Below are 26,737 nucleotides of genomic sequence, written 5' to 3' on the forward strand. Positions count from 1 at the left end.
AAGTCACTTTTGATATTGAAAAGAGTGTAGTGCTACACTTTATTCTTACTAGTTATTTTCAAATGCTTTTAGTAGTATGTGAATGACAGAATAGTTGGTCACTTTATGACATAAGTATTTTATGACAAAGAATTGTGATTCTTTAAAACAAACCAGCATTTTTTGCTTAAATTTTTAGTTTAGCTTTGGTGGTTGTTTATTTTATTTCTTTTTTTTTAAATTTTTTTTTTCTTTTCCTTTTTCTCTTTCTTTTTCTTTCAGGATTTCTGCTCTCAAGAGTGATAAGAGCTTTAGTTTTCATTTTCGTTTGGAACACAGCAAAACTGAAACACCGAAATGTTGTGTTTAGTACACTTCTCATGTTCTCTGGTATGATGGCACACCCTTCATTGTCGCTTCCTACACAGAAGTGAGCTGGGAATTCAGAGCTCATCCCAGCACATTTTAAGCCTTTTCTGAGCCCTGTGTTCTGTTGCCTGACTTGGTACAACAGTTTCCTCAACAGTTTCCTCACTTTTCTTGGTGTGAGATAGCCATGACACCACTGGGGGAATGCAGCATTTGCATAGGGGTGATCTCTCCACAGCTCCTTTGCTCTCAGAGGCTCCGACTTCACCGAGGCCACCTCTGAGACCTGTTTGATTTCTGACTTTGGCAAAACGTTTCTTCCCATGAAAGCCAATGTCAGAATTAACTTCAGTGGGACGAGATCCAACCCTTATTATTTTTAAAACATGCCACTAATATACTGATTGGAGTCTTGCCCTGGGTGTTATAAAACCTTGCTTAAGCTGCTGAAGGATTCAGCTGCTGCCTTGAACAGCTGCATTGCTGTAATTTGCCAATAGGATGTATTACATCCTGATTACAGTTTCTGCTGAGTGATAGGCCAAAATTACAAGGCAGAAATGTGGCTAATCATGATAAAGGAGATAAGTCTATTCATCTACTGCCCGCATTTAATATTTGCAGAACAGATGCTGTTTGTTCCCCTTCAGCTGTATTTACATGGAAATGCGGTTTCATTCTGAAGATGTCTTAAGGTTAATGAAAAACCTTATTGGACTTTTTGATGGGGGGAGGAGGAAAGGTGAAATATCTTGGAAGGTTTCTCAGTTTCTCTTTGTTTCCCAGCACTGACAAATTCACACAAATCAATCGTTCCTTGTGAGCAAAGTGAGCTGCTCCAGGCCAGGAACAGATGTCTGAAGAGACGGTGCTTTTAGCACATGGACTGCCTGCATCAGCACAAATTACACTAGGAAAGACTGGACCCTACAAAGATTAAGAGCAGGATGAGAGTGGTCATTCATTCCCACCGAGCAATACAGTTGTGTATTTATACATATATATTTATACATATATACTTATATAAGCTGCAATTAAAGAATGTCTTTCAGTGCTTTGCTTGATTTGGCTATAAAGCTCAGCTGTAGGTTCGGATTGCATTAGCACGTTGCTCCCGTTATACACCTGAAAGTGAGGTTGTGGGGTGGAGGTCCCAAAAGTGAAATTTTGGGTGGAGATCTCACTGCATAGCTCAATAGAGAGGCATTATATTCCACTCCCACGAGCCTGTGGGTCCAAACTGGGGAAATGGGGCAGGGACCCCCAGTGCCCTGCTCTCGGTGGCTGCCCGAGCATGGGGCATCTCATGGGAGATGCAGCGCCAGCAGCAAGCGGAAGCGCAGCCGCCGGGACAGGGTGAGAAAATGAGCTGCTGTCATCACGCTTGGACAGAGCTTATAGCTCCTGTATTGACAGCAACGGAACAATGTGTCTTTCTGTGCTGTGTGGTGGGGGCCTGAACTGAGCTAGACTCATACTATAACACAGAGAACGTCTGGCAGCTCCCCTCCACCCCTCTCTGCAGCTCCTCCAGTTCCTAGATGCTAAATAACTGCGCCAATTCAAGCTGGAGAGATTAGATCGCCCCAGGGGTCCGCACAGCAGAGCCTACTTAACACCAGCCAGTAATCTGGCATTATGCACTCCTTGGGACAGCAGTCTATAAAAACACAGGCAGAGTGCACTGACAGTTTCCGCAGGCCAGTCTGTGTGGCCAGGGTTGCCTGGCTGAGCTCTTTCCTATTCTGCCCAACCTACTCGGGGGTGAGAATGGGCTGTTTGCATGTACAGACAGCCATGAGTCAGAGCAGCCTTGCTGTCACCCATGCTCAAACTTCACCCCTTTTCTGCCTGATGGCTACCACGGTCTCCTAACCACCTCTGGGGGCTGCCCACTGACCCCATCCCTCTCGTCCCACTGACTGTGCTGCATAAAAGCCCCCCAAACTGGGTCTGCTGAAACGAAGTCATCTGCTGTGTCTGACCCTCTGTATTAATCGAGGAGATGCTGGAGGATATTTTGCTCGGCTCCGTTGCTCCCTCCCTGCTAAAAGTGGATGCTGCCTCGTTATCTGCTGCACTCTTAATGCGGTGGAATAGAAAATCCTTCGGCGATGCCAAATATAAAGCAGCCGTTGAACCGTTTCAATCTGTTCCTCACCAGACACAGCCCCCAGCGTGCTGTCGCTACCGCTCATGCTCTCCCTTGCTGTGCTGGAGGCAGAGCAGAACCTCCCCAGCCCCAAGCCCTGGCATATGGCAAAGCCTGGAGCAAAAGCCCTGGCACAACACCGAGCTGCAGTGCAAGGGACACAACAGGCTCCCGTAATGTGGCTGGAAGCCTTTGTGCAGCAGTGGGTCTTTAAAGTCCAATGGCAGTGCTGATAAGGCAAAAATGGGCTTTGAATTCTAAATAGAGGCAAAACAGGATGCTTTACATTAAAAATGAAAAAGCAAATCCGTGTCTCACAGGGTCATTAGCATAACTTCCAGGATGCAGCGTTATCAGCACTGCTCTGATAAGGTGAGGAATGTATATATGACGAGGCTGACTCCCTGGGCTGTGCTGTGGGGCCCTGTAACACACAGGCTGCTATTTTTGCTTCTATTCCATAGTAAAAGGCCCTTTCCTAAACAAGGCTATTGTGCTCCAGGAACAATAGTACCGTCTGGCTTATACTAATCTTTACGAAACACTCTGAGACCTCCTGTTGAAAAGTCTTACGGAGAAAATAGGTATTATTGACTCCCGCTTTGCCTGCGCCACTCTGGGTGCAAAATGCACTCTGTAATACTGTCCCTAATACATCTGATCAGAGGATCAGCCATTTGCAGACATTCAGCAACACTAACTTGCTGTGAAAGATGATATTGAAGAGGCCTGCAGTCTTAAAATAGAGACTTAAAATTTCCAGTTTATGTCGTGTTATTGTGATACGCCAAGTGTGAGATCCCAAATGCACCACAAATAATTGGTGGTAAGCTTTTATTCTTCGTGTCCCAGTCTTTCTTCTGCTCAATTTTTGTCAATTGTTTCTTGCATTCTTAATCATTAACAAGGAAGGATAATGCATGCAAAGACTGTGGGGTAGATACTTTTCCAGCCAAGTGACAGCAGACCCCAGAGATAAGTTTTAGCCTGCAGAGCAGATTGTGAGTGACACCAGGCGCCTACAGCCCCCGTGACTTGCTGAGCTGCTCCTATTACAGACACGAGAAGGCTTTGACTTACTACCAGTGAAGTCACTCTCTTGAGGAAAATAAAAACCATTTGGTAATGATGAAGTATAATCAACATTTAAAAAACAAAATCATTTAATTTCTAATTCAGATTATTCTTATAGGAGTCATGAGAGAGAGAAGGAAATATCAAATTCTTGAAAGACATTTTTCTCCCCATACTCCAAAGCAGCCATCTGGGACATACATTCATCAGCTTGGGCTGGGGCTGGGTGTGTTTCCAAAACATTCTTTATGACAAAAGTAATCTTACTTTTGACCGAGAGTTTGATGAGCATGGACTTGATTAACTTGGCCATTGCAGTGATGGAGGAACGGGTCTGTACAGACAAGAATTCCCTGTTCGGACTTTTAGAACTGACCTCCAGTGAGGATGGAGACAGAGCAGCAGCAAATGCATTTGTACATCTCACCTTGTCCCCATGAAGCTCTTCAGAGCATTTGCGAGATGGTATGGTTAGGTAGTTTACCTGAGAAGATGAAATTGAGGCTGAAAACAAAGCAAAACAAAAAATCACTAATTCTTAGTTATTGGTATCATTCATCAGGCTTGTTTTTTCCATAAGGATTTGTCCTCATATCCTATTGAGAATGAGTAATTCCTTATCTTCCTCATATTTCTCCTATGTATCTAATGTTGCTTATGCAATCGCTGTGCTAGCAACTGCACGCTTGATATTCCTGTGATCAAACTGGGACCACAATATGGGAAATGGGATGGCAGTACCTCACAGAGGCAATTCAAAGACAGAATATGGGATTTGTATGGTCTGTGAACTGGACATGGGATGGTTATCTTGTACGAGTACTTTAAACACCCACTTCAAACCAGTGCAGAAGCGGAGGGCTCCCCCCCCAGCCGATCCAGCCACCAGGAGTGAGTTAGTCCTGGACGTGGGCTGCAGCCAGCCCTCACAGCGGCTGTCATGGAGGGTATGGGACAGACATGCCTGGAGAAGACAAATCTCTAGAAAATATTTAGGAAGTCTTCAGAAAAATACTCTGTAGGAGGCTTATCCTGTCTGAGGAGAGCAAAGCAGCCAAAGCCAGGGTGAGGCCTACACTTTTTCCATCCCCAGAGCCAGCCCACTGAAAGCAGCCCAAGAGCCCCGTTTTGTCTTGCTGAGATGCCTCTGAGCGGCTGAGAGCTGTTTTGCCTCTGTGCTGAGCTCTTTCTTGAGCATTTCATCAAACCCCAGACCAAAGCTGCTGCTGACAAATTTCTTTTGATGCTGCCACCAGGCTTTGAGACCAGACCAAGGCTGCTGCCTCAGTCGCACCCCACAAGCTGTCACATGAAAGTTGATTGTGGTCACTGAACCGATAAGGCAAAGCCTCAGAGCATCTCAGGCTCTCTGCAAAGCTCTTCCCATTTAGTTATGCCTGTCCTTACTGTCAGCCCTGTTAAAATAACCAGTATTTCACTCCTTTCAGGGCAAATTTTAATAAGGTTAGGCCCCAAATTGAAACACCTGTGTAAGTCTGTGCAGGAGACTTCCAAACTTCACTTCCGAAGTGTTGCTCTTGCTCCCAAATCTGTTCCTGACCTCTCTACATTTATTTCATGTGGGTGTGAAATTCTCTTTGACCTAATTGCAATTCCCACTTGGATTTTTGGTGCTCAAAATTTAGAGGTAGAGGTGCTGAACAAAAAGTGTGTCGGATGCACCATGGTCACCTCTGCCTGTCAGAGCAGAGACGAGCAGACAAGGGCTGCAGGCAGCAAGATCATTTTACATTTAAGCCAGTGTTTAATTCTCCTAATAGCACCAAGATTGCAAGAGCTCAGAGCCTTACACCAAGGATTAACAGCCCTCCTAAATATAGCCTTGTTGTTGCAGGGAAGGTAAAAGAACAACAGAGTCTCTGAGAACTGTTCTTGAAAAACATTTATTTCTGTAATGGGTTTATAGCGCTGACTTCCAAGCCTCAGTACAACACAGTTTTCCCCCTATGCCTAGATCAGGGGACAATTACCTTTGATGGAATAAAAGAAGCCCCCCAAACAACCAGTTTGGTACCGAACAAACTGTGCCCAGGTTCTCTCTGAGCCTATGCTGTTGAATTTTCATCCCGAATGGGACAGAGCTGCTCTGCTCCATCCCTCAGTTACAGCTGCAGGGTGGTTCACTACCTGAAGGCCCCAAATAACGAAGATGTTGTGTTTTAACTGCAAAAATGGGGGTCATGGGCAGAGAAGGCTGCTAGGATTCAGCTGCTGCTATTCTTGCAGACATTTAAAAAGGAAATCTATGCGTTTCAGTTTCACCTCCTGAGCCCCAGCATTAGGAAAGTCAAATACAAACCCAGAGACCGATGTACACAAAATAGTGAACAAATGTCCAGACATTTCTAAGCCCCCCAGTTTACTGTGCCGTGACACCTCCAAAAAAACAACAAAACCCTCACATTCAGATCATGTTGGATCTTATTTTAAAGAGGGAGGGGTAGAGATGTAGCACATAGCATAGCAACTGTCAAGCAATGTTTAAGGCAATTTTATTCCCATTTATTAAGAGATGATTTTTGTTTGTTTGTTCACTTTGTGTTTTAAGCTGCTAGATAGCATCTGAGCTGGACATTTAAGCTTAGACAATTTAATCAAAGTTGGAGTGCACTCAATTCAAGTCGATCTGAGCCTAGATCAGAAAAAAATATTCTTCCCCAAAATATCAGTGAGAACAAATTAAAACAAAAAGAAAATAATGGATGTTCACAACTTCCCCAAAACTTTCTCCCCTCAGAGACCAGGTTGAGCCCAGCTAAACACACACACACATGCATGCAGACGAAGAAGGACACAATGGCAAGCTGCTACAAACACAATGCTGAATATGGACCAAAGCAGAGTGAAACCTAAATTCCACAGATGCGAGAACATGGACAGAGTTATGAGTAAAAAAAAAATGGGGGGAAAATCAGAACCCCAGAGAGGGATGTTTCATGAGATGGAATGGAAAACAGAAGTCCGCTGTACGCAAAGAAAGGGAGTTCTTAGGTGCACACACAGAAAGCTGGGGATTTCAGTTGCCTCATCTCTCAGTTGTGTTAGTTTGTTGTGCCTTCCCTCTCCCTTCGAGATCCAGGTGATGGTGCCAGGAGGTTCCTGCATTTACTCAGTCTGTGCATCGTAATTTGCCCCCCCTGCTTTCTTCAGCTCATTCTTGATGTAATCCTCATCCAGCTCTTTGTGGTCACTGATCACAAATTCTTTGGCAAAGTTCTGCAAGAGATAAAGAAAAAGACTGTTTAAAAAGAGGATAGTTGTCCAAGTACTCATATAAAAAGGACAAAAGGACTTATCCTGGAGAAATTTCATGTCCACTACTACAGTCACCATCTGCAAGGCCTAATCCTGCCCTATGCAACAGCAATTCCTAGTCATAAATGCCCAGGCTGGGCTATGTCAAGCTTCCTAAGTAGTATGGAAATTAAAAAGCACAGAACTGTGGACCTTGTAGCAGCCACAGACCTTCAGTATGGTTGTGGGCAAGTCACAGATCCTGTTGGTGCCCCTGTCCTTTTTCAGAGCTCTTCTAAAAAAAGCCAGTGCTATAGTACACTACAGTAGTGTACTGCACAGGCTGGTGGGAGGATGCTTTGATTAAAGACGGAGCAAGATGCAGACAGTACCAAGAGCAAATACATCTACTTCAGCAGATTTACTGACCCTTCCTTTGAGCTATCTAATTCACATCATGGCCAAAACCACGATGCTGCGCTTAGACAGGCTTTGTTAATGGGCTTCAGAACGCTCTGCGGTGTAATGATCGAAGTGCCCTTTAAGGACACGTTTATCAGCACACTTGTGTACTGCAGGGCAGCTATCTAGCTCTTGGAATGCTCTTTGCAACTGATGTGAGCTGGGCAAGCCCTAGGCAGCATGCTGTAATGTGAGGCTGGAGACAGAGAAAACCTTTCTTGAAACAGATCGCTGTGAATGGGATCGTGCGGAGCCTTTAGGGCACTTGTCACCACAGTGTCACTGCGGTCAAGGGTTCGCTCCTTCATGTCCCTCTCGCCTCACAGCAAGGGTGCCATGCATGCGTGTGCACGCTCATTTAAGCAAACATGCACATTTGCTTCTTGCTTTAGCATTTTCCTTCACTTCCTAACCACAACTGAAACCATTTCATGCATCTTTCCCTTCCCCCCAGCGCACAGCATGAAAAACACAAGCACCCATCGCTCTCTACATGGCCAGGCACCAACAGCTGATGACAAAACAAAGGGAAATCCCTGCAGCCCTGCTGTAGCATCTCAGGGAAGCAGCAGCACCGGGCTCTCTGGGCAGGGAGAGCCCTATAAGGTGGCAGAGGCTGCCTGGCAGAAGGAGGCGATGTGCTGGGAGATGCCATCATCTTGTCCGGGTCTCCCCAGAGCTGGAACAGCCCCAGCACAACGTGGAGAAGGTATTTCTAATTGGTTTCAGACTCGGAGCCATGGCAGAGCTCTTTATTTGGCAGCGTCTCAAGGGTCTCGGTTTGGGATCACAGTTGGGTAAAGGAGGGGGTGGGGAAGGATTCAGCTTGAAAGAGCCTCAGCACCTCTTTCATGCGGTGGAAAAAATGGAAGGGGGAGCAAAACGGCTCCCTCCCCCCCGCCAGTCTCCCAGGCTGCAGCTGATCCTGTTTCACACTGTAGGAAATCCTCACTACTGAAGAGTTGCTCCGGGGGAGGAAAAAAAAAAAAAAAAAAGCTTATAGCAGCCAGGAGGAGCCTTGTCTGCTCTGCTTTCATCCATGTTTGGCTTTGCTGGGGTGAGGACAGACAGACGTTACAGGCACTCCTCCATGTCATAGCAGAGCTCAGGGAAAATGGGAAAGAAAGTGTTTCTTCAAAAAAAAAAAAATGTTTATATATATATCCTTTTTTGAAATTGGAAATAGAGGCAAACCCCTGAAAACATCAAATTTGGTCATGCTCACAAGTCTGGAGCATGTGTCTTCCTTCTAGCTCTCCTGTGTGAGATCTTTGCAAAGCTCAGCTCTTGCTGGGACTGAACCAATGACTGCCACCTATGTGGTGCTCACCGAGGTATGGGGCCCCAGGATTTTTGAGCTGAGCCTTTTCAGTTTCTTCTCTATGTATTAACAGGTTTAAGAAAACTTTCACAGCTCAGGAAACACAGGTTATTTGGGACTAGGTGACTTCAGTACTAGTCTCTGACTTGGGTCAGTGACAATTGGGTCAGGCCCAGAAAGTCATTTCTGAGAGGGATTCCACAAAAAATGTGCGTATTTTATAAATGCAGGGAGGGTTTCCTTCAATGCCCAGTCTGCAGAATCAAGCTGCTTCTGAAATTAAAACTGCAAGTCCAGTCATGTATTAATAGCGGGGAACTAAATTACATGTGCCACAAAGTAATTACAATTACTCAAATGTCTTCTCAACTAGACAGCTACCCAGATGCTTCCTGGGTGATGATCTGGGGGCAGCAGCCACTATTTCATGTCGACACCCCTGTGCCACCTTGCAAAGTCTGAATAATTTCCCCCTTGCAGTTGGCCAGATGGGTTATGTTCCCAGCCACTCATAAATATCCTCTTAGCTGACCCGGCCACCCCTCGGCCAGATTCGTACCCTCGGCGAGCAATCTGGGTCACTGCCATAAATAACTCCAGTTTATTCCTTTCTGTTGGCAGGTGCTGTCAGGGACTTCTTTGGTTCTTTGCACTGGTTCTCACCCACCACGATATCTCGTCAAGCCTGGCCCCAAGGAGAGAAGGTGTTTCAGGTGAGTTTGCTGCCTGGGACTCCTGATTGCAGTATCCTGCTTGACCTTTCCTCAACCATAGCTCCTTCATTGCTCTGAACTGTCCGAGCTCTCTGGGGTTGAGCTTTGTGAAGACTTCAGGGCACAAATCACAAGATGAAGGGAGGCATATAAGTGTTTTAGAGACAGTTGAAAGCATCTGCTGCCTCCTGTGCCATCAAAACAGGAAGGCAGGAGAGACCGTGGCTCTCAGATCAGGGGATCAAACACTTGTGATCAACAGCAGCACTTTGCAGTCAAGGGCCATCTTACCCAGAGTTCACTCTTTCCTTGTCCCTGCTGAAACTGCCAGAATATAAAACAACTCCCAGCTGATTTAATGGGGTCTGATGTTAGCTAAACCAGGCAATGGTCTGTATTTGGCATGACTGTCATCTGCAGTTATAAATAACTGATCATACTGAAATGGCTCCTGCAAAGCACCAGGCAAGATCGGTGCTTCAAACTGGCTAACAGCGATGGCAACAGGCATCCGACTTCAGTCAGATTTCTGCTCTACCGTCAGATTTTACTTATGACTTTTCTTTTTGGGGTGGGGAAAGTCCCCAGTTCCTCTTCTCTCACACACAGCATTATCTAGTGCCTTTCAAGTGAACTGCAGAACCCTTACAGCTGCCTAAGGCACGGTGCATAACTGATGCTTGAGCCCTTACTTTGCTGACAAGCATCTTCATTTTACCTCCTCCACTTCCTTTTCTATTCTCCCCCCCAACCCCCAAGCTTTTTACAACCACTGCAAGCCCTGGGAGTGAATTCTGCCCTTTGTATTCATACCAGAGCCACCAGCAGCCTACAGATAACAAAAACAATGATGCCATTTATCACTCCCATTTATCACACAACAGTAACCAGAGTCTTTGCTTTGCCTCTTCAGTCATTGAATGCAACGCAAAAAGTAAGGTTTACACATGGCTCTTCAATACACCTATCTAGCACACGCTTCACCCTGTGCCTGAGTAGAAAAGGGTCATAACTTTGTGATCCAGTCCTCTGTGTCAGCCCCCATCTGACACTATGGAGACAAAGGGCTCCAACCAGACAGGCCAGGTCACAGAAACAGAGCCTGCATCTCTCCCTGGGAGGCATGAAATTTGTGCAGCCTTTCTCTTCCAGAGAAGTTTATGGAGGAAAAGAAAAGGGTGGAGTAGATTTTCTGCCTATTCCAGGCTCTGAATGTTTAGCATATGGGGTCATAAAATTTCCCTAAGCTGGCCAAGGGAAAATCTGCCTGGTGAAGATACTGTACCAAAAAGGTCTAGGGAGGCCCTTATAAATCCCAGCATGTGCAGGCCTCGAGCCAGAAGGAAAATCCTTATATCGTCTACAGGCACATGGCTTCTTAGCAGCTAGGGATGGGGCCAGGCAGTCAAGCAGCTTCTTGCTGTTTTTATTTATACTGGGCCTTGCAAGGGCCTCCACTGATGTTCAAACTCCTCAGATCCACTGTGCTTACAGTCCCTACTCCCATCCATGACATCTCCCATTTTTCTTTTCCAGCATGGTGTGAGTCCTAGAGCTGGGGCCACGGGGAAGAAAGGACACGTGCTCTGGCTGCAGCAAAGGTATGTACTAGCAGGGCTTCCCTAAGTGCAAGGACAGCTCTAAAGTGACAAGTGCCTGCAGCAATACAGCACCACTGCCTTGTACTCTGGCTGCACCTAAACTGAGATCAGCTGGCAGAGTCTAAGTAAAACTCCTCTTTCCCACTAAACTCCCTGCCAATTTTTACACGCACCAGTTCCAGCCACTGGGAGAAGCCAGCCCTAACCTCTGGCAAACATATCTCACAGGAATGGGAACTGCATTTCAGCTGATCTGCAAATTCTTCCTATCTTGATGCATCCCACTGGGAAAGTCACAGGGCTGCGTTTCAGATGTGGGGTGATGGGAGGCTGCTTATCCTGGCCGAAAGATATAACTTATAAAGTTACCGCCCTCGCTAGAAAAGGAATAGGAGTTCTTAAATCAATATCCATTTGGTATGGTCATTACAGTAAACCAGAATAGGAAAAACTGTCAAAAAGTACAATTGTGTTTGCCTTCCCAGCAGAATCTCACTCCCTGTCCTGAGAAAGGCTGTCTTGAAGCCAGTATAGCCAGTAACACATGAGTTTGATTTTCTGACTGCTTCTGACAAATCTGTGAAACCTCTTTCTGTTTGGGCCATTGTACTAACATGAGAAACTCAGTGTACATACATGGAGTTACATATGTTGTATCTGCCCCAAGACCAGGGACAGTAATCCCATAAATCGGTCCTTATGAAGGAGCAGTATCGGTGCAGTGTGGAATCCAAGGGGAAAGAGAAAAATCAACAAAAAGATCTGATCATGAGCTCCAAAGCACGAACTCAGTAAACTTGTTGACATCACTAAAGTCAGGCAAATTCCTCACCAAAAATAATAATGAATAAAATGCCACAAATATTTGCCTACAGAAACGGAGCTGTTTTACCCTGAATAAGATTTGGCAAATAATAGAGCACATGATTTTGTGGGGGCAGGAGTGCTGAAGAAAACAGAGAAGAGCCAAAATTCATGGAAGATAAGACAAATGGGCAAGGGTTGGTCAGTTCCTTTGCTGAGACAGCTCTTCAGGGGAATTCAGTCCATCAAGAACTGAATTCCCCTGAATTCCTCTACACAGCCTAATGAAGGGTTAAAGTCTCCTGGTAGGAAATGCTGTCATGAAGGAAACAAGTTCTCAGAGGGGAAGCAGCACTCAGAGGGAAACAAAGTCCTGCTTTCAGTTCTTCAGCATTTACATCAACAACAGACCCTGGTAGCACTGATTGCCTCCCCCTGGGAGTGCCTGGGTTTGTCCTTCCTCGAAGACAAGCACTGTAACCTCATCCTCCTGCCTCTCCTCGGAGCGAATGGGGCTGCATGTTGTGAGGCCTGACTCTCCTGTACTTAAACCCCACAGCTGCCAGGTTGGACCTCGCAGGAATTTTTATGGCTGAATTGAACCTCACGCCACCGGCTGTTGATAACCACACTGAGCAGCTTACAACAGCCTTGGTTTCTGGGCTCCGGCTGACCTATCTGTGTCTCCTGGGTTTCTGGGATAAAGGAGGTCAAAACAACAGCCCTCAGAGCTGAGAGAGTCTCCTGGATAGATTTGTACTAATGCTGAATGAGCCACAGCTTGTGCATATAAAGAAGGCAAAAGGCAGAGCCAAGCTTACTGCCAGGGGCATAAAAGAAGAGTTTAAGACCAGCTTTGCATGATTTCTTTTACAGCCAAGTGAAAAATATGCCCAAAGCCTTTCTATTCAGCTGGTATCTACTGGCAGCTGCGTAGGGCCTTGGCATGACAGCAAGTGGCTCACAGAGATCAAATCACAGCTGTGCAGAGGGCACAAGGGCTGTGGGGTTGGCTGCACGTGTGGTTTACTGCAAGCCTCCACCAGTTCACCCCTGTGCACAAGACAGGACCTGCTACTGCCAATGGCAAAACTGATGAAGCCTTTTAGTCTAAGTCATCCTTGACTTACTGTTTCATAAAATAGGTTCCTCAGCTGTAAGTGTAGACAATTTTAGATCTAGGTTTAGACTGTACCCCAGAAATGACCTCCCAAATATCTTAAACCATGGTCTGAAAAGCACGGGATGTTGTATGCTTCTGCTCCCAGCACTAGGCCTGTACTTGGCCTAGGCAGAAACTCAGTGGAGAAAAGATACTGCATCACCTTACTCCATGGTTCCACTTACACAGGAAAGCCTCGACACATCAATACCTAGCCATACCCTTAAGAAGTTATAGATAAATACTTTTTTCCACCCTGCCCTTACTTTCAACCTGCTCTCAGCTGAACTGCTTGGGCCAAGCCTCAGGCTTGTCCCAAGACTTCCAGCTGAGGTGAAGAGGAAAGGATGGAAAATAAAAAGCTGTGAAAAAAGGTTGCTGAATGTTCCTTAAATGCAAAATGCATTTTTTTTCTCTGCATTCCAAAATAAATGCAGTAAATGAATAACCCACTTTCCAACAACATTAAAGAGGTAATAAGGATAGTCCCAAATAAGAAAGACCTGATTCTCAACTAGTACAGAACAGGGGAACTGTACCTGATGAGATGTGTCCCTATAATTTTACAGTTATTACAGCTAAAAATCAATTGTCCTTTCTTCCTGAGAGATTTGCTGTCCCCCTCCTCCGATGACTGGCTGCATTGCTTCCCAGCCACCTCCCCATAGATTTCACAGCATCCCCCTTCCAAGGGACGAATACAAAACCAAGGGCAACCCAGTTCTTCTCCATGCTTTATAACATTTCATCCTTTTGTTCAAAAGCCCATAATCTACTCTTCAACAGTTAATATCCCTTACGTTTTCCTTACGGCAGATGCTTCTGGGGGAAAGTTAATAATCACCATGTGTGAACGCTCTGTATTGTACAGATGCAACATGGTGGGTTTTGCTTGCTAGGCAGTATTGAAGTGTCTCGGTGGAAGAACAATGTCTGTTGGCATTTGTTCAGGTTTCAGCAGAGCTCAACCGTAGCTCATCAATGTGTCTACAACGTATCCGAGAATATAAAGCAGATCTCCTCTCACACAGGAGCTTTGGTCTTGTATAAGGAGCTGCAGTTGGCTTTTGCAAATATTACAAGAGAGTGAGCATCCTTCAAGTTTCATGGAGGGCTTCTCAGTCTGAAGAACTGTTGTTCTATAATCCCAACCAATCTCTTCCATAGATCATGAAAATCAAAGTCATTACCTGCTGTATAAATAAGTTTCTTTGTGCCACACTTCCTTTGAAAGACAGCCATGTTGCACAGAGTAAGTGCACCTACGGGTCATGCACATAACTGAAACTGCAGAGAGCCAAATTGTATGAAAAATCTAGTTTCTCTTCAAGATTTAAAAACAAACAAAGACAAATCTCACTTTAGGGTACTGCTTATTCCAAAAGATAAACAAGCACTGAGTCAGACTGGTAGTTTATCATCACAGCAAACGAACTATTTTTCTTTGTATAACCCACATCTCAAATAATCCCTGTAAAAATCAGAAACAAGGATGACTGGAAATATACTTTGGAAGATGAAGGTCAAGTGAACTAGTAAGAGAGAAATAGCTCTGGGATAAATTCCCTCAACTAAACTGCAGGACTTTCCTGTCCTCCTTTATTTTGGCTACCTGTAAGGTCACATGCATTAGAAAAAAGACAATAGTACTACTTTTATCCCACTCCACTGTGAGGGTTCCGTTGTTGCATGTATGGATAGCTATCTTAGTCACTACGTACTAGGATTATGTCATACATCCTTTTTCCCCTTTACATTGGTTTTAAACAGCCAGCCACTAACTTAATTTGCATGAAAAGACTGCCAAAGAAATACAAGTTACTATCTAGCCTCTCTTTGTCCACAGCATCTTGGCAATAGTACATTTGTCCTGCTACACATCTCTACAGTGATAAAAAGTGAATTAAAAATGTCTTCAAAGTAGAACTGGCTTGACCTGTGCCACAGGCTGATCTGTGGAGTTTCTGCATAGCTATCCAACAATATCCAAACAGGACATGCTGTATTCTTTCGTGGTCTTGTAAGATGCTCACAAAGAAATCTGTATAAATAGTCTTAATTTCTCTATAACGAAGAAACTTTCCTATGGAGAGATCACTGTTGACCTTACATTCAGAAACACTTTAGAATGGGTTATAGACACGGTTGCTGAATAAAAGTGTACAACCACATATTGCTTTTATATTTTAGTTTAGGTTAATTGGAATATGAAAGCTTTTAAGTAACAGCCAGGAATGGTTAATATTCCACCGGATTATTAACTTGCACAGGCTACTAATCAAACATGAAACAAGTGAAATTGCAAATAATATGTAGCAGACCTAAGAGACAGATCTTAGAACAGCAGTTGGGAATGCTATTCAGCTCCACAGGAATAAACTGTCTAAACATATTTTAAAAAATCTTGGTCTTAGTGACTCTTACATGAGTCATTCATTAGTACCCTATAATTTCATCCCCAGTTGCAATAACACAGTTTCATCTGCCTCACATGAACAGAGACTTGCTTTTCTGTCTCTCAGGTATCATCATGGGAGTCTCTGTTCAGAATGGCCCCCGCAGCATAGTTGCCATTTTGAAAGACTTTTGTTATATTCCTTATGCTTCTTACCTAAAATATTTTCTGTATCATACAAACTATCAGTGGGGAGGGGGGGGGGGGGTCTTCATTCTCATCCTCCATATTGTCTTGTTGCAAGATTCCCAGCACAGCAAAAGACCATTTCTCACGCATTTAAAAGCTGGCCCTAGGTTTCATTGAAACAGCTAACCTTGCTCTAAAAACATCTCCAGAGTAAACATGTTAAACATTAGCATCTTCTCTGTCTTGTCAGCAATTCTTTGTACCCTTCCACAATTCGTGTCTCTCATGGCAGTTGTTTGTTTTCCCTTGCTTTGACTGAGCTTGGAGCCCAACAGAGTGAGCACAGCTCAGCAAGCCCTAGGAGGCCTCAGCAGAGTTAAATGATGTGCTTGGGACAGACAAATTCGGGTGAAGCTCTTCCAAGGTGTGCACTAAGCACATTTATCTTTTTTGCTGATACGCCCAAGGCCAAACAGAAGACTATTCAAATCTAGTTAGCTATTAAAAGCTGTTAGTTAATTGGTACTGATAAGGACTTCAGACTCCAGTTGATTTTCTCCATGAATACATTGTGCAGAGACAAAAGGCATCGAGAGAAAAGTTCACACATGGGCGTGGATTTTTCTATTTAATTTTACCTGCTTAATTTAATAGTGCCTTGTTCCTTACCACTCAATGTTATATTATTCTCATATCAAGGAAGCAGATTGGAAACATCTTAATGATGACATGGAGCAGAGTTCATATTCCCTCCTCATGAAATAGTTAAGGAAACCTTAAGCTCAAAGGTGCTTCTTTATGTCTGAGTGCTCAAAAGGCAGATATTACGTCCTCATAGTAAGAAGACAGGCACTAGGAAACTGTCTTCTTTTTAAAAGATTAACCACTAAGATGAAGGATGATCCAATCCTTCTCCCTGTCTCACCTTCTACCGATGTTCGTAGAGCTAAAAGCAATGAGAATTGGTGTTTAGAAGCAGACGGAAGTGGTTACCTGTACTACTTCTTTGACCAGAGTCTTGTCGGTCCCAGTTTTGGCTCTCTGCAGGCCACTGACATCCTCTCCAATCCAAGTGATGAGGGCAAACTTGACTCGCTTGCTCATGGCATCGCCAGTGGTGAATCGGACAAAGCCAAACAATCGAACATCATCTGGTGGGACAGAGCAATAGGGGTAAAGTGATTAACAACAGAAACATCCCTGCCACACTGTTCTCCGGGGTAAGACTATTGCTCCCAACTTAAAGACCAAGTCAAGGCACTGATACTTCATTATGATAGCATTATTCTAGACTAACAGGGCAATACAGAGGCTCTGCTTATCTGTTCTTTGCTGGCAAGGTACACGTTGCTAGTGTTAGGTCTGCTAATTCCTGGGGTGCTCCAAGGGACTGGGAGGAAGCTGGTTCTGCCATGCCACACTAGTGCACTGCTAGAAAGTCTGGAAATGGCTCAAATACAGTCAACAGGCAGTCCAGGAGCACAAAGCTAACCCCAGTTACACATTCAGCCCAGGATTAACCCAAGTTACACATTCAGCCAGATCACCAATCTGCATTCAGGTCACTGGTCAAGAAGGGAAGAAAGTGATTTCCCAGCCTCCCTCCTACTGGATAGCAGGTTTAGGATCACGTTTTGTAAAATATACCCAGAAACTGGCCATGGTGCAGATCGGACCCTTTCCCGCCTTCCCTTCAGCAACATTTCTGCCTCACTTGTAGCATGAGCTTACATGAAGGAGACGAGGAGAGAAGAAGGAGCGAAAGAAAATCTGCAACTGCTCCCCCAGATGTGCTTTTCTATTCCTTCCTAAGCCCCACAGAGAAAGACCTTGGATTTTAAAACTGTTCTGATCTTTGCTTCACAGCTGGTTTCTGCTATATCAGGCCAGACTAGGCTTATTTAGTCTGGCCATATGTGTAAAAACCTTGTAAACTCCTTGTCTCGGGGACTTTGTTCTTTCACTGCAGGGTGACTCATCACCCGAGGCAGTCGGACGCCTTCATGATCACTGGCACTTGGAAATTGTGTGATACCATCCTCTCATATCCCCAGCCCCGGTGGCAAGCAGGATGCTGGAGCCTTCAACCAGGATTGTGCAAAAACAGCAGAACAGATGGACAGTTGTGCAATCGTGGAATATACCTAATCATAGCTACTTCATCTGTTATAGGCCACTCAAGACCTTTTTAATGAAATGAGATGACTCAAAATAGAAGAGCAAGCTTGCTGATTGAAAAGAATCATGTTAATTCTGGTTAACGCTTGTTGTGACCAGTTCAAAATGTTGCCTAGCTCCTCGCTGTCTTGACTACTGCTGGGTGAGAACACAGTCTCCAGGAGTAGCAATGTCTGCCAACATCCCTTTCCTTGGGTCCAGCCCCTGGAGCTCCAGGGAATGAGGAAAAGCAGCTCTAAATTGTGGATCCCTAGAAAATATGCTGCTAGAAATCAATACCAAAAAAAAAAAAAAAAGAAAAAAAAAGGCCAAAAATGAAATGTTCTTATGTTCTTTAAAAGCTCATATATCTCTGAGATTCTTAAACACTGTGTTTTGCCAAGGTTTTGGTAAAGACAACTTCCTTTAATGAAAGATGTCAAGGTTTAATGCTTAAAAATAAACCAAACCACCTGTGTTCTTCCTATTTTGCTCTCTAGATATTTTTTGCTACTGACAGGGGACTACTGGGGAAAACTGAAAAATGTATGTAGGGGTCTGTGAGCCTGTAAGAATGTTTAAAACAAACTCCTCTAAAGATTTCAGATTTGAAAGGAAAGAAAGAAAGAAAGAAAGAAAGAAAGAAAGAAAGAAAGAAAGAAAGAAAGAAAGAAAGAAAGAAAGAAAGAAAGAAAGAAAGAAATCTGATTCAAAAGATAAAAATCCACATGGATTTTCTGAAGGAGAATAAAAGCCACGTGTATCGACAGCACAGGCAAACAAAACTTCTCACTCGTACCCTATTACCGGCAAGTAGAAGAAACCCATGGTGAGACTCCCGTTCCTGACAGTAAATCCTCTTGCTAAGATTGATTAGAACAATAAATGCACCGACAGCCAGGAAATACCAAGGTGAAGAGAGACAGTAAATCCCCAAACATTACTATTAACAGTTCTGTGGAAAAAAACCTTGCTTTCCCAGATCTGATGCTAAAGGAGGCCACGTTTTGCTAAGAATTGTACTGGGGTTCCTATGGGAACCCAGTGCTGGAAGGCACTTTAAGGTCATCAAGTCCCGGCCCCTACAATGCTGTAAGTGTGTCGCAGCCCTTCTCGTGGACTGATCACCTCCCACCTCGACTGTGTAGGGTCTTGATCCCTTCTCCTTCCAAAAACTATCACAAATTCTGAGGGCTGCTTTGAAGGATGCCCCTTTGTAGTAAACATAATGCAAAAATATAATGAATGTGAAGAATCCCAAGCTTTTCTGCAGTGTTTTCTCAAATCAACACATAAAGGAGTTTGAAAGGATTTATCTGCCAGCATGAACTTCACTTTGAGGTGAGCCCACAGATGGCTGGAAACAGGTTTCTCTTCCCAGCAGAACCGTTCGAGTGCTTTCCCATCCTGCCTGAAAGCAGCCTGATCTACAGCAGCTCTGAGAGCCAAGCCCAGCAATTCCCATGGGCTTTTGCCCATTAGATCGCCTAGTGCCCGGTGACTGAGCAACTCTTACCTCATCTTGTCAAGTCCCACAAAGTTTAATGAGCAACTGAAGGTTAGATACGGGGCTGAGTCACCGTCTTTGGCAGAATCTACCTGGGGCAGGTCTACCTGGAGGGGTTTCAGAATGAGTCCAAAGCTTGTTCAGAGCGGTAGCAGGATCAACACCGCCAGCTTTCCTCTTTCACAGCTGATCAGCTCTGCCCTGCCACATCACCTCACTACGCTGCAAGTCCTCGATGCCATCAGTGCCAACTCTGAAGGAAACCCCAAGGCGTCAATATTCTTCCTTCTGCCCCCAACCCCTTTCAGAAAGAAAACCCATCACTTACACTGGTTTTGGGAATTTGCTGGGTGTTGGGGGTTGTCCAACAAATCAGAGGGAGACAGCAGATTTCCTCTGCAAGAGGAAATCCTGCCTCGCTCTACACAACCAGCTTCCTTGTCACTAAGCCATGGGTTTCAGGGCAGAGAGAATCAATTAATAATATTAATAGAGCTGGGAAACAGCAGCTTTATTTGAGAAGATCTCACAAGTTACAAACAGCAGAAATTAACCTTAATTCGTACTAATATCACTATTCCCCTAAGTGTTGTAGAGCAAGGCAATAGGGCTATGCAAACAATTAAAAGTACAATGAATGCCTTAATGAACATCACTTAGTATTTTTCTCCAAAGCTCTTACTTATCAGTAGGCAGGATTTCCCAAATATACTGATTAAGCTGCCCGTGGCTGTCAACAAAGCTTGATGCTGAGCTGCAGAGATTTCCTTGATGGAATTTCTTATTTTTTTCATCCACTCAAACCCTTTGTTTCAGCTGTGCTAAAAAATTTCCCATCGGATTAAAATGCACTGACTCATCAGTAAAAGAAATTAGCTGCGAGAAAGAAACACACCATCAAATTTTCACGGTTCTTTGTCTTTGGGCTCTGAACAACCAAGCCAGAGACATGCCAAGATAAGGCCACTGCTCTCAGCATCACCTGCCTGCTAAGTCAAGGTCAGATACAGCAAGGTAGCTCATAGCAAGGTTTGCTTTTGTGGTCTCCCCAGCACTGAATTACTGATAGTGTATGACAGCTTTCGTGAAGGATTTATTGTGTTTGTTTCAATTGTATTCATTTTAGATTCATTTGCCAGTTTTCTACCTCTTCAGTCACCCTTTCAGCCACGTGGCTAAAAGCACAGACAAAACCATCCCTACCTCTCAGCACGCTGTTATTTCCTTCTCTGATGCTGTAGGGAAGCCTGTGCACCTCTGATGATGCCCTGCACCATGCAGACGTGTCATTAAGTCATCTAGGACAAACATGTAACCTTTGACCACAGGACCGTAACCATGGGGGCTGTAGCTGGGGCAGCCACCCATCTCCCTCTCTGCTATTTCAGCACAGAATTGACCCAATGAGTTGCTCCCACCGAAATTAATGACAATACTCCCTAAAACCAACTCCCGTTCATTGCTAGGGACATCCCCAGCCCCAGCTGGTGGCCAGGAGCTGGCTGGCAGACACGTGCCATGCAGGCTCACAACATGCAAAGAGCACAGGGAGGGCAGCATGGCAGGGACACACTGCAGACAAAGCCAGTTTCAACTTCCCACAGCCACCACCGGCCCCAGGTCTTCCTTTAAATAGATATTAAGGGAAAGCAGGCAAGGCGAACATTAAGGAGGAAAAACAAACCCAGTAGGAGACTGACTTACAAGGCCCATTTTAGCAACTTAAGATGCTGCCAAGTACAGATAAGCACCTATCTCATTATATGGCCTTGCGCATTTTTACAAATCTTTCCTACAACCTAAGGTGCCAAAGTAATCTTGGTGATCTGTCTCTCAAGTCTTAGCTCCTAAATTTTATATACAGGCCTGGGTTTACTGGGCAATTGTCACGAGCCAGAAAGATCTTGCGTTTGTATTAGAAGCTCATTTTATGTCTTTTTTCTTCCCAATATTTTATGTCAACGAGGAATGATTTTATAGGGTATTTACTTCAGACCAAAGATGTTCAGCTCTTCCTCATGCTGAATGCACTGTGTGTTTTTGGTCTGATCTTTGCAGACACATGAATAACTATCCCGTTTCATGCTGTCACTGCAATTATTTATCTGGACTGAGGCTTCCCCAATAGAAGGCTCATTATTTCTTTTGTCAGAGATGCGTTGAGAAACAACTGTTCACATGCAGCATGGGGAGGAAGCAGTCAAAAACAGTCTTCCAGCCTCTCTGCTACTTCTTGACAGCATGCACATGGAAAATTAAATAAATAAATAAAAATAAAATGAACTACAGTCAGAGACAATGCAATGCTCTGCTGCTTTGTAATCTGGAAACTGAACCCAGCTGTCCAGTGCAGTCAGGTATTACGGATACACACAAAAGTTTAGGCGGATGTTTTTGACTGCTGAGTTACTCTGATATCTCAGTCGAATGTACTTTTCTCAGCAGCAGCATCGCCAGCCCAATTATGAGACTTAGAAAACAACAACAAAGCCCAAGAGCCTTGACATCCTTCCGTACAATAACCTTCAACTCTTATCTGTGTTTCTGGCTTCAAATCCACCAGCTCAGCTTTTTGCTTAAGAGCATGCTCACGGCATGTACCACCAAACACCAAATTAAAGCTACGCCTGGAGCCGGGCCATCCGCAGAGGCAAGAGCTGTAACTGTGAAGTCAAATGGATCAAAAGCCTTGAATTAAGCCCTTGTTTAGGGTAGAGGTAATCTGCGCTGTTAAGCCCAACCAAAACAGTCCTTAGCCAGAAGACACAGGGGGTGTCTACTCTGTGTTTAATGACCCTGACACAGTTAAAATGTCCTCAACTTACGGTCTCCAGACTCTCTGGGTCAGACAAAGGCCAGAGCAGTCACGCAGGGTGGTCATTACATGGGGCTGCAAGGGGAAGTGCCATCGGCAGCCTCCTTCTAATCTCCTAACAAGGACTTCACTGTGTCAGTGGTTTAAACCAACCTGATGACTTTGTTTTGGAATAGGCTGGAGGAGAGGTGTTCAAACATCTGGGATGGCCTTTGGAAGGCAGAGAAGACTGCTCCCTGAGGGTATAGCAGTGCTGCAGCCTCCCAACCCAAATATCTCAGTCATGCTAAGGCTGGGCACAGCCCTTGGCATGACACTCACTGATGTGCCAAAGTCCATGGTTCAGGCTGTGTTTGCAGCACAGGTGTAGTCCCGGGACCCTGAACAGAAGGGCACTGAAAATGCTTCCCTTACCACATTCAGTCACAGTCTCCAAACAATGGAATAAGGAAGGGAGACTTTAATTACCCAGTTCCTTAAGCTCTTCTGCTCGTACACAAAGCTGGGCAAAAAGATTAGGAAGAAAAAGCCCTGAGCCCAGGATGCATGACGTGGTTCTGATGCATGACACACACCTGGGAATGAAGCAGGATGGGCAAGGAAACCTACACAGGACAGACCAGGTATGGCAGCAGTCCCCAGCTCAGGGCATGCACCTTACTGCATCTTGACCTGTCCTGTGCTTGTTGGGCTGCAGACCATGGAGCCTTGCTGCAGGTTCACAGAGTTGGCTTCCAACATGGTCTTTACAAACTGCTACTTCCATTAAAAGAAGCAATTTTAGGTAATTTCTTACTTCACCCTTTGTCCTCAACCACTTTTGCTCCCTGAGGAGGTTTGCAGAATCGGTAATGGGCTGGGCCATGGTCTGCATGAAAAGGGTTATGTACGGGGGAAATCAAACTCAAAACACACCTCTGCTACCAACAACCCCCTGCAGCCCTTCCCAGCCTCTGTCACTGCACAAGACGGATATCCACCACAGGCAAATGCCTTCCCAGCTGGTACAAAAGCCCTTCTTGGTCTCCAAGCCACAACAATTAGCACACGCTGACACCGCCTGCTCTGTAATTTAATGCCCCAGAGGGAAGCAATATGTACAGCACACCAAAGGTGCTTTTAATAAGAATGCTTATTAGAGAAAGCAGGGGACACAGCTGTTTGCCACTCAGAACAGCACCAAAATGGATGGTGCAGTGAGTGGAGCAGAGCAAGCCCTGTCTGAGGGGCTCGGTGCCGCTCTGCACGCTGAGGTTTTCCATTCCAGCTCGAGCTCTCACCTTCAACCACCAAATTATGCTCAGCTTCTACCAGAGGCAGCTGCAGCACGCTGTGGCTTTCAGGGCAGTGTTTTTCACAAAACAGGAATTTGAAACAAGGAAGGAAGTTTATTCTGATGTCAGTTTTTTTTTTTTTTAACCTTTAATCACATTTTCTGAAGCTGTTCGCATTGATAGCAGCCCTTGTTCCCTCCAGCAAAATGTAGAAGGAGATGAGATAGGACCAGGAGGGAAGCGATGTAGCAATAGGGAGGAATAATATTTAGTAGCTCTTCCCATCTCTTCCTACTCCTTTTACTGGCTCTGTTTCAGCAGAAATATTCCAAGCAGCTCTACTTCATTTGGCACCTTTCTTCCAGATGGGAAGCCAAAGCTGCAACTGCTGGCATGAGCCTTGGGTTTTGACCATGGATAGTGGTCCAAGTGAAGGGCAGCTGCACGGATGGAGGCACCAAAACTCGTGTCTCATCCTTCCCCAACCGCTGCCCTTAATTCGTGGGTGGGGTAAGATCCTTTCTGGCACTCAGCCGGGAGCCTGGTACCTGAATTTCCCTGCTCCTCCAAGCCTCAAGCAGCCAGGCTCCAGAGGAAGGTTTGGATATAACCTCTTGCTTCTGGTCTGCCAAGGAGCAGCCCGTGCCAGGTGCATGAGGAAAGAGGGAAAGGAAGAGAACCAAGCAGCTATGAGGGACTTGGCTCCACATCAAAGGCTAATAGGTTACTTCTACCCCACTGATGCCCCTTATTTAACTCTTCCCTTTCCATACTTATGACTCAAACACGCGGAATTTCCTTTTTTGCTGTAAAAATGCTTCAGTACTCAGGCCAGCTTGCCCCTCTGTTGATATAAAAAAAGTTTCCTTAAACTCTTGTCTGCTTTAATACCCTATTTTATTAGGGTTTGACACATGCAAGCGTTGGCAAGAAAACAAAACTGGCCATATTCCAAAGTGCAATATGTGCCTTCAATAGCTGTTAGACGCATCCTACCCAACCCAACCAGTGACTGCTCTCTGCTCCTTATCCACTCGACAGAAGTATTCCGTCTGCTGCAGAAGGGACAGGAACTGTTCCTGAAGAGGGTACTGCTCCAGAACAAACATTAAATATCAGTTCAGACAGAATAAGAGATGAGCTCCTTAAAAATAAGGAGAAAAAGTAAACAGGGAAGGTTCCTCTGCAAGCCTCAGATGTCTGGACACAGTGGAGATGTTATCCCAGCCATAGGAAGAGACAGAGAACAGGGCACTGATGCTGAAGCTGCTGACCTACTGGGAAAACTACTAACCCCCCAGATAAAGTGGGCAGGAACTTCAGAAGTGCAGAGCCCAAGGTTTCCCGGTGTGCTGGGTAATTGCTGTTTGCCTCAGGTTGCACATGGAGAGAGATGGGTGGGAAGGAGTTTTTGGGGTACAGGTATCAGCACTTCTGACATCACCTCTAGGAGGATTACTTTCAGTTCTGAGGTCCCAAGAGCAGCTAGAATCGAGTAGCTGTCTTAATCCTGGCAAATGTCAATTTAACCCACTTTTAACCCAAATTAACCCACTGCAAATGTCAGAGCAGAGCAGTCTCAGCCCTTTTGATTTAGTGACTCCTTTCCAAAGACTACAACGTATTTCTCTCCTGTGATATTTATTGACTGCTCAGCCCAGCCCTGCCCTCATTAAGTTACTGGAAGTCCTCCTCTCCACTCCATAAAATAGAGCTGAACCCTAGCACTGGAAAGACCAACTGGGACAGGCACCAGCATCTCCACGGATGTGGGGCTCTGACTGCAGCGCCTCCGGGGCTCACCACACCTTGAGAAGAGAGAATTGCTCAATACACAGTTCCTTTACAGTGCAGACACATCACTCAAGAATTACAGATTAACCATAACACTTGGCTGTAGAATAGCTGGATGAGGGAGGCAGGCTTTGTCAGTTATAGGGCAGTACGAGTTACAAACGCTTTATACCTCATATCACTTTGCGATATCGTTAAGCAGCCGCCAAGACGGGGAGAACCACACAACCCCCCCCCAGAAGTTATTCCGCGAGAAATCAAAGCGTGCTTTTGTATAAGACACATCAAAAGTCAAGATCGGATGAAGTTAAATATTTGCCCGCTTATTTTTGTTCTCCCCAGGCTTTGTTTCTGCTGTTAATCAGCCACATCCGACAGTTAAACAATCAGCTGCCACGTTTAAGGCGAGGGCCGCAACTGGTGCGGTTGTGCAATGCACGGCGGCGATTGTTCCCGGGCTGTATTGTTCCAGCCAGCCTCTGCCTACCCGCTCTCACGTTTCACTTTCTTAAAAAATCTGAGCAACCTTCTGTCCGCGGTTACTTGAGCACGAGGAGCAGGGTTTACAGAAGGATTTTATTGCGGAATATTCTGTGCGGCTGCGTTTTTCCAGCCCCGAAACGGAGGGTTTCGCTGCTCTCCAGTGAGAGGCTGTGCCTTCGAACTGCAGTGCCGAACAATGGGAGCCTTGCTAAGCCAGCCTCGGCTCTTGTTTATAGCTGGGAAGGAACGGCAAATTGTGGAAAGGGGAGAAAAAAAAAGCCTGGAGGACCTTAGGGCTAGGGGTGAGACAAAGGACTGCAAGGACTACGGACTTGAGTGAGTTGCTCTCTGTGACAGCAGAAGACCCAGCCGTGCAGGACAGGGCACGGGGCAGCAGCGGCGGCACAAATTGCAGTTTTCTCCCCCAAGTTTTCTCCCGTCTTTTTCCCCTTTGCCCTGGGCAGCGAGGAATGCCACTCGTGTCAAAGGCAGCGAGAGGGAGCTTACCTGTGCACTTCCTTTTGAAGGTTTCATAGTCTACCCCTTGGTCTCCGGGGACGATCGTGGAGCCGTTGTACTTAAATGTCACCCTTTGGGAGAGGGGAAAGAGAAGGGGGGAAGGAGATATTTAAAAGTCAGCCTTTGGGGATGGGGAAAGGAGAAAGGGAGAAGGAGATATTTAGGAGAAGGGGGGAAGGAGATGTTTAAAGTCAGCCTTTGGGGATGAGGAAAGGAGATATTGAGGAGAAGGGGGAAGGAGATATTCAGAAGTCCGCCTTTGGAGATGGGCAAGGAGAAGAAATTTAAAGGCTGCCTCTATTATATTCCAAGAAAAAAACCCTTTGGAAAAGGGAAGGGGAGGACGGGGTGGCCCGGGGGCAGGGGACGAGGAGCGGAGCAGCAGCGGAGCACCGCTGCCTTTGCGGGAGAGCGAGGGGGTGCCCGCGGCTGGGCCACCTACCAGTTCACCTCGGTGGCATCGTCCCGGACGAGGTTGTACGCCTCCCTGCACGCCTCCTTGTCGATTTTGGTGGCCATGGGGACGTCTTGGAAAAGGGGGAGGGAAGGGGGGGGTTGAGGGAAAGGGGGGTGGCGGGCGGGGAGGCGCGGAGCTTGGGGCCCTCCGCCGCCGCCTCTTGCTGCTGCAGCACCGCGCAGCCCCGCAGCGCTCCGCGCAGCGCCCGGTCCCGATCCCGGTCCCAAACCCGGTCCTAACCCCGGTCCCGGCCCC

At 45.7% G+C, this 26,737-nt stretch overlaps 1 protein-coding gene across 1 annotated transcript; it reads right to left on the reverse strand.

Annotated features, from left to right (window-relative positions):
• Positions 1 to 5,459: 5,459 nt before the first annotated feature.
• Positions 5,460 to 26,737, reverse strand: COTL1 (coactosin like F-actin binding protein 1). Its single transcript, XM_032195645.1, has 4 exons — positions 26,468 to 26,737; positions 26,014 to 26,096; positions 16,470 to 16,627; positions 5,460 to 6,811 (listed from the first exon to the last, which is right to left on the reverse strand). Exons 1-4 carry the CDS (start codon positions 26,542 to 26,544, stop codon positions 6,701 to 6,703), a joined length of 429 nt encoding a protein of 142 aa, XP_032051536.1. The 5' UTR covers positions 26,545 to 26,737; the 3' UTR covers positions 5,460 to 6,700.

Source organism: Aythya fuligula, chromosome 12, assembly GCF_009819795.1.
Source record: "Aythya fuligula isolate bAytFul2 chromosome 12, bAytFul2.pri, whole genome shotgun sequence".
Classification (NCBI taxonomy): Eukaryota; Metazoa; Chordata; class Aves; order Anseriformes; family Anatidae; genus Aythya; species Aythya fuligula.

Bases quoted from the DNA above. Each gene is read 5' to 3' on its own strand.
- COTL1 (XM_032195645.1), bottom strand. From the start codon at position 26,544: ATGGCCACCAAAATCGACAAGGAGGCGTGCAGGGAGGCGTACAACCTC. The intron at 16,628-26,013 runs GTAAGCTCCCTC...CTGTCCCACCAG, and splicing joins CTTCAAAAGGAAGTGCACAG to ATGATGTTCGATTGTTTGGC. The intron at 6,812-16,469 runs GTAACCACTTCC...TATCTCTTGCAG, and splicing joins TGGTCAAAGAAGTAGTACAG to AACTTTGCCAAAGAATTTGT.